General features: G+C 53.9%; 1 protein-coding gene across 2 annotated transcripts in view; it reads left to right on the forward strand.

The window, feature by feature from the left end:
* CPAMD8 (C3 and PZP like alpha-2-macroglobulin domain containing 8) overlaps positions 1-12,456 on the forward strand; it is an 81,630-nt gene that overhangs the window by 40,972 nt on the left and 28,202 nt on the right. For both annotated transcript variants that reach the window (XM_086698715.1, XM_086698714.1), the window contains exons 20-23: positions 1,379-1,610; positions 6,161-6,314; positions 6,562-6,692; positions 8,542-8,593. In XM_086698715.1, the coding sequence (XP_086554841.1) occupies positions 1,379-1,610; positions 6,161-6,314; positions 6,562-6,692; positions 8,542-8,593 (569 nt within the window). The remainder of the gene's footprint in view (positions 1-1,378; positions 1,611-6,160; positions 6,315-6,561; positions 6,693-8,541; positions 8,594-12,456) is intronic.

Raw genomic sequence — 12,456 nt, forward strand, 5'->3', positions numbered from 1 at the left:
CCAGCGTCCACAGAAAAGTTGGCTGTGCCCATATGAAGCTGGTAAAAGTTCTGCCACTTTTAATGGGAAGAGGCTGACTTGAGTTGTCACAGGGTGACAGCGTGTGGCCCTTGTAGAAGTGAGGATAGATGTCCTAGGTCCTGTGGGGCCTAGATGGGCAGCGGGGTCGCCATGTGCCGCAGCCTGGGGTCAGGCTCCCAGGAAGCAGACAGGGGTCAGGCAGGTGAGTAAGGAGCAGAGGATTCTTGCAGCAAATGTTTACGATAAATCTGGAAAGGACATCCTGGATATGCAAAGTTGACCACAGAGCCATCCTGACGTGATCAGTGGTGCCGTTGGTGGGGGTTGGGTGGGGGCGGGGTGAAGGCAGGGAGAATCGTGAGCAGCACCGTCTGCTCGAAAGATAACATCTGTAATTCCCCACGTATAACGTCAGATTGCCTAGTGCCGTGTTATAAAGGGCAAAAAGAAACAGGTGGAGTTCATTTGAATCTTATATTTTATTCAGCCCGATACATATCCCCAAACATGGTTGCTTCAAAATGCGATCAATATAAAAAATGATCGAAGATACGTTGTACTTTTTTTTTTTTTTTTTGATACTGTATGAGTTTCCTGTGGCTGCTGTCACGAAGAACCACGGACTGGATGGTTTAAAACAACAGAAATTTGTTGTCTCACAGTTCTGGAGGCCAGGCATCCGAGATCAGGGTGTGAGCAGGGCCACGCCGCCCCTGGGGGCTCTAGGGGAGGAGCCTTCCGGGCCTCCTCCAGCCCCTGGGGGCTCTAGGGGAGGAGCCTTCCGGGCCTCCTCCAGCCCCTGGGGGCTCTGGTGCTCCTCAGCTTTTAGCTGCATCCTTCCCGTCTGTTGCCTGTCTTCACATGGTCTCCTCCTCTGTGTCCAGATTTCCTTCTTATAAGGACCCCCACCCTTAGATTGGGGCCCACCTTCGTCCAGTATGAACTCATCTTGGCTAATTTCGTCTGCAAACACCCTGTTTCCCCAAATAAGGCCACATTCACAGGTACAGGGGGTTAGGGCTTGGGCGTAACTTCTGGGAGACACAAGCCCCAAATGACTCGACCCCTCAATTCAGTGTCCTCCCCCCGCTACACTGGGCGGAGCGTGCACTGTTGTGGGTCCACCGTTGTCCTGAGAGCCACTGGTGCGCCTCATTACCTGAGTTAGGGCCGAGGGGCGGCATTCTCCTGTCACACGCCTACGTGTGTGCCAACGTGTTATGCCTACGTGCTTGTTGCCGAGCTGCAGGGGCGCCTGCCTGGGCCCCCAGGCCTTTCAGCTGCAGCCTTGCATTCCCACCTGGCTGCCTCAGCTCGGCCCTGGAAAAGGGTCCCATGGTTGTCCACCCTTCCACAGCGACCCGTCCGGCGAGGAGATGCTCAGCGTGCGGGTCCCGGACTCCATCACCAGCTGGGTGGGTGAGGCCGTGGGTCTGTCCGAGGCCTGGGGCCTGGGTGTCGCCGTGCCTGCCCTGCTGAAGACCTTCAAGCCTTTCTTTGTGGACTTCACCCTGCCCGCCTACGTGGTCCGCGGGGAGCAAGCCAAGATCCCGCTCAGCGTCTACAACTACATGGGCACCTGTGCCGAGGTACTACGCCCGCCCCCGCACACAGCCTTCCCTGTGCCCGGGGGTGGGGGGATGGCACCCGTGATGTCAAGAGGCAGGGGTGAGGGGAGGGTGTCAGCCTGAGGGGCTTGGAAGGGGACAGAGCATCTTCATTATCAGGGAGGGAGTCACCGAAGGGGCGGTCCCTGTGTTGTTGGGGAGGCAGGGGCAGGAAGTCCTGGAGGTCAGCAAAGCAAGTGCTCGGTATCCCAGTTTGTTTCTTTCTTTCTTTCTTTATTTTAAATGTTTATTTTTGAGAGAGAGACAGAATGTGAGTGGGGGAGGGACAGACAGAGAGGGAGACACAGAATCCGAAGCAGGCTCCAGGCTCCGAGCGGTCAGCACAGAGTCCTGTGCGGGTCTCGAACCCGTGAACCTTGCGATCACGACCTGAGCCAATGTCGGACGCTCTACCTACTGAGGCGCCCCGATCTCCCAGTTTATACTTGCACACTGGCCGGCCCTGGCCGCGTTACTCTGCCTGTTGGTGTTTCAGGCTCCACAAATGTCAGGGAGATAGGAGTCACCGGTGGTTACACGCTAAATGGGTTCGCAGATGCTAAGAAGGGTGTCCGCAGAGGGACCCAGACCCTGGTCATGCTGTCGAGGCTCCAGCCCCTGCAGGGGCTGTGCGGTGGGGTCTGGTGAAAAAGGCTACTTGACCCCTTTCTTGTAGCTGCTGTGACAAAGCAGTGGGAACCGGGTGGCTTGAGACAATAGAAATGTGTTGTCTCACAGTTCTGGAGGTCAGAGTCCAAGGTCAAGGTGTGGGCAGGGTGGGTTCCTCCTGGGGGCTCTGAGAGAGGGTCCGTCTGGTGCCTCAGGCCTGGCTTTGGCGGCTGCGGGCAGCCCTTGACGGTCTTCGGCTTATGGCTGCGTGGCTCCAATCTGCAACCTGTCTTCACATGGCCTTCCTTCTTCCCTCGCTTTCTCTTCCCTCTGTGAATTTCTCTCTGTGTTTCCTCTTCTAAAGATCCCAATTCTGTTGGGGTAGGGCCTACCCTAATAACTTCATGGTAACTTAATGACCTCTGCACAGACCCTGTTTCCAAAGAAAATCACGTTGACAGGTACCAGAGGGTTTAGGACTTCAACATAACTTTCCGGGGGCCACAGTCGGACGGTTACAGCTACCCCAGGGGGGGGGCTTGGGGCTGAGCTTGGAAGCTGGGGAGGAAGGCCGGCTGGCGAGGGGGGTGGCCTGTGAGATAAGGTGGGTGCATGGAGGGGAAGGGAGAGTTTCGGGGGGCAGGGGTCTGTGTATCTGTGCGGCTTGGGGAGGCCAGGAGCACTCACCCTCCACCACTTTGTAATCCTTGGGCGCTGGCTAGGCCTGGATGTCAGTGGTGGGTGGGAGGAAGGGAAGTGGGGAGGGCTCTCCGGGGTTAGAGGCAGCCCTCAGGGGCTGGAAGCCGAGGCTGTGGGTAGAGGGGTGAGTGGGGCACAGGATCAGTGGTCCAGCTGGGAGCAGGCCTGCTCTCTGCAGGTCTCAGCCTCACCCTAACAAGCCACACTCTGGGGACGTGGCTGACCTCCCCCTGGCCCTGCCCAAGTGGGTGGGGACCCCGAGGGCCGCGGGCTCACGACACACTGAGGGCAGATGTGAGCTGCAGCCGCAAAGCAGGCACCATGGAAACCAAGAGACTTCACCCCAGATTTTTGGCTTTTCCTGAAACAATGAGGACACGTGGCTAGAGAGTGACTGGAATTTGCTACCAGCGGGGTACCCAAGGCTGCCTGGGTGGGAGGCACAGCCACTACCCCGCAGCTGTGGTCCCAGCGAGTTCAGACCCCGCTGCCCCCAGAAGACCGGGCCCTGGCTCAGCACTTCCACTTACAGCCCCACTTTGCCTCAGTTACCCCATCTGTAAACTGGGCAGGAGAGCTCACCCTGGCCCCACTGACCCTCACTGGCTTTCTCTGGAGCAGGAGGGAAAGAGCAGACACGAGGGTCCCTTGTGAGTCTCAAAGGGGATGGCTGTGGTCTCTGATCATTTCTGAGCCTGGCCCGGAGGCGACAGCGAGCCCCGAGTCCCGGCTCAGCAGGTGACCTTGAGCTTGCACAAAATATTTTACTCCTTTTTTTCCTTGAACTTGCAAGTTCTAAACGTCCACTGAATGATTATGTCTGCATCAGAACATGTGGCATGTGATGGCGGGTGACAGCCTGAAGGCCAGTAAAGAAGGACTCTCGCACAGCCGTCTGGCTGGCACAGCACAAGTTCGATGCTGGTGTTTATATTTGACTTTCCCGCTGGTGTTTCTTTGATTCTACAGAAGAGCCACACGTTAATGTGTTGTCACATAGGAGCTTCTTGTCCCTTGAAACTTTTTAATTAAAGGAAAATTTCAACTGGAGGGGGGAAAAAAAAGAATAGTCGTTGCAGGTTCTGAAATGGAAATGAAACATCCAGAGGCCACCAGAAAGGGGCACCTGGGTGTGAAATGCCAGTGATTCGAATTCATTGTCACTCAGAACCAATTGTGCACGTGCTCTGTGTGTGCTGGGCCTTGTGCAGATGTCAGAGGACCCCGGGGCCCAGGACCCCCATCTGTGCTCAACCTCAGAGCGCTGTTACCACTAACCTCTGTGCCCCGTGCTGGCCTCAGGATTTTGCCTACATCGATATCAAATGCCCACGTGGGCCGGGGAAGAAGGGCCGTCGATGCAATTGTTTCCAGACAGGAAGCTCAGAGACTCATCGTTACATGCCCAAGCTCTCCCAGGGAGTTTGGGGCAGAGCTGTGTTAGAATTGAGTGTTTGCAGGGAGCCAGCGGAGCCCCGAGAAGAGGCAGGTCTCCTGAGCTCTGGAGTCATCAGGCACTGTTTGAGCCAGGCACCAGGACCCGGAAGGGCATTCCTGGAAGAGGGAACAGCATACACATGCAACAGAGGCAGGAGGCGGCTTAGCCTGTCCCGGGAATTGCCCATGACACAGTCTAGCTGGGCTTTAGGGTCTGGTAGGGAAAGCAGGAGAGGGGTGATCAGAGCCCTGTGATTTGGCTGGGTGGGAGCTGCTGTGTTGGAAAGCAAGGCGGCGGCCGGGGGGTGGCCTGAGGGGACTAAGGGGGACACGTGAAATAGGCTCAAAACAGGCAGCCGGGGAGCAGTGCTCCAAAGCCCAGTGTCTGTATGGTCCATCCTCTGTCATTCTTTTTTTTTTTTTTAGTTGTATTTATTTATTTTGAGAGAGAGCAAGAGAGAGCAAAGCATGGAGGGGGGAGGGGCAGAGAAGGGGAGAGAGAATCTCAAGCAGGCTCCAAGCTGTCGACACAGAGCCCGACGCAGGGCTGGAACCCACAAACCGTGAGATCATGCCCTGAACTGAAACCAAAAGTCAGATGCTTACTCAACAGAGCCACCCAGGTGCTCCTGTCATTCTTTTTGCATAGTGTGTAGCCAGGAGGAGTAGGACCCCCATCTTAAAAAGCCGGAATAAGTGCAAACTGATCCCTGATCAACCAGGTGGCCCCTGCAAGGGAGGGTCCTCACCGAATGGGCAGGCGGGACCCTCAGGTGCCCCTTTTAGCTGCAAGAACACGCTGGAGGCTGGTTTGTTGCACATCCCCAAGGCACCAGGGAAACGGATCCATCCAGCTCCCTCAACACGGGCAGGCGGTCATTCCACCCAGGAGCCGGAAAATACGGCCCACTGACACTTGGCTCTCAAGTTTCTTCTTTCCTCCCTGGAAGAATGTTCTGGAAGAACACTGAGTCAAGAGGGATGTGGGAGCTCCTGACGCAGCCTGCACCAGCTGCTCACACTCAGGTCCCGCCGGGCTTGTCCTCAGGCAGGATTCAGATGCTCTGTCACACTTGCCACTCGATTTTCCTCGGAACCTTCCCTCCACATCACACGTGCATGCGTGTGTGATGTAGGCGTGTTGACCCTCAGGCGTCCAGGGATCACTCGTGTCTTCTTTGACTACATTACTTTAGCTCCTAGTAGGGCCTCTGCACCCACTAGGTGCTTCACACATGCTCGTTGGACAAAAGGATGTGGACCAAGGAGCCTGGGACCAAGGCTCCATGGACCAAGTTGCAGACTGGGAGGTCTAACCGCACGTGCACATAGAGACACTCGTGTGCACACGCATGCACACATGCATTGTGCACATATGTATGCATAGACCACACCTACATGCACATAGGTGTGCACAGAGATATGTGCATGCACGCATGTGCACACACACACAGAACTCTTGTTATGACCCTGTGGACCTCAGAGCTTGGATGGAGGGTCAGGGGGAGTGCCTTGTGGGGCCTGCAGGGGGAGCGGTCCCTCCCATCTGGTTCCCATCTGGTGCCCCCCATCAGCCTTGGCCCTAAGGGGAGGCTGACCCCATGGGGTGTTGGGGGGGCCGAAGTAAAGAGAGGGCTCCCAGCAAGACCACGGTGAGTAGTGGGGAGACCTTCCGAGAAGAGCGTGGCTTTTGGAGAGGGCTGACGCGGTGGGCGGCGGCCAGTGGGATGTGTCCGGAGGGTGCACGCATCCCGGGAGCCTTGAGAGCGGCATACCTCCCTCCCCAGGTGTACGTGAAGATCTCAGTTCCCAAGGGCATCCGCTTTGTGGGGCATCCAGGCAGACGCCATCTGACCAAGAAGATGTGCGTGGCCTCTGGGGAGACGGAACCCACCTGGGTGGTTCTGTCCTTCGGTGACCTGGGACTCAGCAACGTCACAGGTGAGGCCCCGTGCTGCTTCAGGCATCCACCCCCCCCCCCCCCCGCCCCCCGTCTGGACCCCAGGCACAGGTGAGTGGCCGGTGGGGTAGTACGTGAGGTCAAGGCCACGTTGAGAGACAGGACGGCAGCTGGGGAATGGTCAGGAGGTGGGGCGAGGCGGTCCACGAGGAGGTGGGGCGTGAGGCTTCCCCGGGAGGGCGGGCGTTCTGTTCGGACCGCAAGCGCTGAGCACACAAATCCCCACAGCCAAAGCCCTGGCTTACGGAGACACAAGCTGCTGCCGGGACGGGAAGTCCATCCGACACCTGGAGGACCACTTCGCTGACAGGAGGGGCCCCACTGGGAGGGATCACATCAGGCGCAGTGTCATGGTTGAGGTAAGCCCGTGTCCTCAGTCAGGGCACTCGGCCAGGGTCTGATTCCATCACCCACGAGGCGGGGGCCTGGCTGGGGCGGGGGCAGCCCCCACGGGTCCTGCTCTGGGGCTCGGGGCAGGCATGGGGTGTCTGCATTTCCTCGCTAGAGGCCCTCAGCATCCAGCCCCTCCGCCGTGCACCGTGGACTTGGGGAAAGCGGCCTGGGACTCGCAGGGGCCGCAGGGAAGTGTCCTCTGACCCCCATGTTGACCGTGTTGGAGGGCGATGTGCCTGTCTCCGACTTCCTGTTTGTCATAGGCAGCCGTAGGGATTATGACCTGGCATTTGGAGGCCTGTCACTAGAATGCCTGGGGCAGAAAGGACGCAGAGCCTATGCAGCAGAGGGGCCTGGGTGTTGGGGTCTCATTGACGCCCCACCTCCCCTGCTGGCTGGGAATCTAGGATCTACCGCTCCGTGTGGGCTGGGTGTATGTCTTGATAGTCCAGTCCTGCTCCGTAAATCAGGGGAGTTCACGCTCACCCCACAGTGTGGAGAGGGCACCTCGCAGTGCACGTTGGGCATGTAGTAGCAGTGATGTCCCATCTTTTGGGGGCTGCTTGGACACCTCAGAGCCCAGAGCCCTGCCAAGACTCTTCATGCTACGTGGAGAGTGCACGACAGCCCCGAGGAAGCTCCTCACGGCGTCCCCAGTGTCTGCCCCTCCCCAGGGGCTCAGCTGCAAATAGCCGCCGTCCCTCCTGGCCGTGGTCCTGGCAGCGCGGAGCACAAATGATTTCCATCAGCCTCCGGAGTCACACACACGCGCTGGACAGAACTCCCCGAGGTGGACGAGTCGTTGGCCACAGCGTGCTTGACGTGACCTGATGGATTCCTCCGGGACAAGTGGGTCCTCTGATGAGGAATGCCATCTCCGTGAGCCAGTGGGGTGAGGGGATGGCCTCAACGGGAAACACGGAGACCCCTGGCAACTCTTTGCTCGGCCTGAACGTGCTTCCCTGGCCCACAACCCGCCCTCCTGGGGCCAGAGGAGATGGCAGGCCATCCAGAGTTCTTGCCTCGTCCGTCTGCAGAAGGAATTTCTCAATGCACAGAGAGGGATTCTCAAGGGGCTCTGCCCCTGGGCCTTTCCTCCCACTCACACGGCTCAAGGGCTGCCTAATCTGCAGTATCGCTTTGTGCAGGCGGCCCTGGGGGCGGGAGGTGACAGGTGGGCATCAGAAGACCTGAGATGTCGAAGCAGAAACCCTGAAGCGTGGTGGATGAGGAAACCAGGTTTATGAAACAGGACGTGGCCGACGTGCGGCTTGATAAAGCAGCAAAGCCCTGCTGCCTCTCCACCCCGCTGGAGAGCTCCGGGTGCGCGGTCTGTTTGCCGGATCGGATATTTGGTGGACCCTCACGCGACGCTGCGTGCCTTCTGCTGGGGGCGAAACTGCACGTGGCACCAGTACCTTCCCGCGAGGTGGGGAAGCAGGTGACGGTTGGGAACCACCGCGGGCGCTAAACCGGAGGGAGGAGGAGCTGGTGCCCTCCTGCCTGGCTCCCCGATTAGCCCAGGAGACCCCGAGGACAAGGTGGGAGTATGGGAAGCACGGCCAGTCTAGAAGCAGCTGGTGAGTGGGTTTGACCAGAGCCCGGAGAAGAGGAATGAGCCTCAGTTTCCCCACTCGGGCCTAGGAGGTAGGCAGCCTGGTCCTTCTCTGGGTACCCGTGACATTGGCACCACCCTGCAGGGTCCAGACTCGGAGCCGCTGCCGTGGGAGGGCGGCCGCTCCCCCCCTCCCCCCCCCCCCCCCCCCGTGCCGACTGCCCCTCCCCCGCTCAGTTCTCCCCATCTCTCTGTTTCAGCCGGAAGGAGCCCCCCGCAGCTACACCTACAGTGCTTTCTTCTGTCCCAACGGTGAGTCCCTGCACCCACCCCCCTGAGGACTTTGGCCCTCCCCCCACCACACTGTTGCAGCACTCCTGCTGCTAAGTGGATGCCTGCCCTTCCTGGGGCCAGAGGACATGGCAGGGGAGAACTGAGATGTCCTGGCTGGTGACAACCATAAGCCAGAGCGAGGGCCGGGCATCTGGCACACAGGAAGGACGTGCACACGCATGTAGGCTGGAGGTGCCAATGGGAAAAGAGACCACAGGCGGGAACAGGGCTGTCCTCGGGGCCCTCGGGTGAGGAACCTAGGATCCAGGGAAGGGAGGTCTTAGAGAGACGTCAGGGGAAAGCTGTGGGAAACGACCGACCCGGAACCCTGGGCCCAAAGAGAAAATAGGAAATTCAAGTGGGTTCCAGAAGGGGTGGGATTTGGGGTCTGCCTCGGTCCCCTGAAATCGATATTAGGTTTGTACGTGATCTGTGAAAAGGAAAGGGGCACGGAGTGTGCGGTGGACAGAATGGCCAGAGCAGGGCCCTTCTATGCCTCTGCCTCGGTGGGGTCAGGGAAATGCTAGGCAGGATGTGAGCCCGGCTGCCAGTGGGAGGGTCTGCCCACTCCCTGTCCGGCCCCTCCCAGAGGAGCTCAGGCCTGGCCTGGCACTGGGCAGCACCCAGCAGGCTTTGCCAGGTGGCCGAGCTGAGGATCTGAGCTGAGTCCCTGGGGATTGTCGGCTCCTCAGGTACAGCACCTCCCCGTTGCCAAGGCATCCAGCGTGACCGGCCCCACAGGGACCACTCTAGACACAGGCTTCCTCTTGACATTCACCCCCCCCCGCCCCGCCCTTTGTGTATTAAACAGCAGTGCATCACTTACAAGCTGAAACGAATTTTGACAGAGGTGCAAAAGCAAGTCAACGAAGGGAGGAGAGCCTTTTCAACAAATGGTGATAGAGTAATTGGACATGATTGGTAAAAGCATGAACTTTGACCTAAAGATCCCACTTTATATGAGAATTAACTCAAATGGATCATGGACTTACATGTAAAATGATAAAACTTTTAGGAAAATTTTGTGAGAAAATTTCTGAGAAACCTTTAGGATCCGGGGCTGGGTAGGTAAAGAGTTTTTAGACATGATACCAAAAAGCATCACCCATAAAAGGAGACTCATAAATGGACCTTATCAAAATGAAAAACTGCTTTGCAAAAGATGCTATTAAGAGGAGGAAATACAAGTTACAGACTGGGAGAAAATACTTCCAGACACAGGTCTGACAAAAGACTAGTATCTAGAATATCAAACGATCCAATTAGAAAGTGGGAAAAAGGAACAAACAGTTCACCAAAGAAGGCATACAGGTGACAGATAGGCACAAGGGCGTTCAACATCGTTAACCATTAGCAAAATGCAAAATAAAGCACGGTAAGTTGTCAAGGCACGCTTATCAGAATGACTAAAGTAAAAAAAAAAAAAATAGTGACAGCAGTAAAAGATGGCGACGATGGGGAGAGAGAGGATCATTCATACGTTGCTGGTGGGAATTGTAAAATGGTGTGGCTGCTGCTGGGAGTTTCTTAAAAAGCTACACATGCTCCATGCATACCACCCAGAAATTGCACTACGAGGCATTTTTCCCAGAGAAACAAAGATTTATGTTCACACAAAAACCCGTACATAAATGTTCATATCAGCTTTATTTGTAATAGCCCCAAACTGGAAACAGCCTAGGTGTCCTTCAGTGGATGAGTGGATAAGCAAATCACGGTACATTCCTACCTTGGAATGCTTTTCAGTGATAAAAAGGAATGAGCTATTGACATACGCAGCTATCTGGGTGAAGGGGATTGAGTGGGGGAAAAAAAAACCCTCAATCCCAATAGGGTCCATAAATTATTCTGTTTGCAGTATTTTTTGAAATGACAAAATTTTCGAAATGGAGGTTATATGAGCCATGGCTGGGATGGGGAGGAAGAGTGTGGGCCAATAGGAGGGATCTTGTACAAATAAAATTGGGGAAATCTGAACAAGACTAATGGGTTGTATCGATGTCAATATCCTGGTTGTGATGTTGTACTAGAATCTTGCCAGATACCCCTGGGGAGAACTGGGTCCAGAGGACACAGATCTCTCTGTGTTATTTCTTACAGTCATATGTGAATGTAAAGTTATCTCAGCAAAAGTAAAATAAAAACATTTTTAAAACTGACACATAGGTACAGATACCATATGATTCCACTAATATGAGGTACTTAGAGAAGTCAAAATCATAGAGACAGAAAGTAGATGGTGGGAGCCAGGGGTTGTGGGGAGGGGATGACAGCTCAGTGTTTAATGGGGACAGAGTTACAGTTTTGCAAGGAGAAACAGTGATGATGTTTGCACAATAGGACTGTATTTGATACTCCTGAACTGGGCACATAGAAATGATTAAGAGGGCACACTTTACATTATTTGTATTTTACCACAATTTTAAAAATTGGGAAAAGCAAAAGCAATACTTGTGTATTACAGGAAACTTAGGAAGATAGAAAGAAGGAAAAATATCTCCTCTGGTTCTCATCCAAAGATGACCTTTTCTAACATTTTGTTAGATTTGGTTGCATACGGTTGATTATTGTTTGTTTTAACATAGTTGTGACTCGTGAGCTAAATAATTCTGTGGTCTGCCTTGCTCATTTAACACATCTCGAGCACTTTTCTTTGTTATTGTAAAGACTTTATAAACAGCATTTCAAAACAGCTTCAGTATGTTCTATCAAATGACTGTTCCAGAATTTGACCACTATAGAATTTTCTTCTTATTTTGTACATGTTTATTTATTTTTGAGAGAGAAAGAGGGAGAGAGAGAAAGTGCTGGGGGAGGGGCAGAGAGGAGAGGGAGATGCAGAATCTGAAGCAGGCTCCAGGCTCCAGCTATCAGCACAGAGCCTGACACAGGGCTCGAACCCACGAACTGTGAGATCATGACCTGAGCTAAAGTTGGATGCTTAACCGACTGAGCCACCCAGGTGCCCCTGTTTCTACTTTTTTAAAATCATAATTTACACTAGGCTGAATGTACATTTGTATTCAAAGTAAAGTCAGTAATATTTTTAACATGTTGATTGAGGTATAATTGACATACAATAAATCACACGTATTTTAGGCGTACAACTTGGGAAGTGTTGACATCTGTGTACATCTGTGAAACTATCACATCTAAGATAATGAAGATTTCCATTAACCCCAAAAGTCATGCCCCCTTGTAATCACTCACCCCTGTTTTTAGTCTTGTCACCAGGGAACTACTGACCTGTTTCCTGTCTCCGTAGATTACTTCGCACTTTCTAGACTTTTATATAAATGGAATCATAAAAATGTACTCTTTTTCTCTGGTTTCTTTCACTCAGCATAAAAATGCTGAGATTCATTCACGTTGTGTGTATCACTAATTCAATCATTTTAAGGCCGAGTGGGCCTCCATTGAATAGATGTATTGCATTTTGTTCATTGACCTGCTGATGGATATTTGAGTTATTTCTAGTTTGGGGCTATTTCCAATAAAGCTTCTATGAATATTCATGTGCAAGTCTTTGTATGGATAATATGTTTTCCTTTCTCTTGAGTCTGTACCTATGAGTGAAATAGCTAAATCATACAGTAGGTATGTGTTCAACCTTTTAAGAAATGATCACACTGTTTTCCAAAGTGGTAGTCCCATTTTGCATTCTCACCAGCAGGGGGCGAGAATCACTTCTTCCCTCTCCTCGCCCACACCTGGTGTTGTCCCTCTGATTACTTTTCGCCCTTCCGATAGGTGCCTGATGGTATCTTATTGTGGTTTTGATATGCATTTCCCTCATTCAAGCATCTTTTCATGTGCCTGTTTACTGTTAATGTATCTTTTCT

This window comes from Puma concolor, chromosome A2 (assembly GCF_028749965.1).
Source record: "Puma concolor isolate L17-30 chromosome A2, mPumCon1.1.hap2, whole genome shotgun sequence".
Classification (NCBI taxonomy): Eukaryota; Metazoa; Chordata; class Mammalia; order Carnivora; family Felidae; genus Puma; species Puma concolor.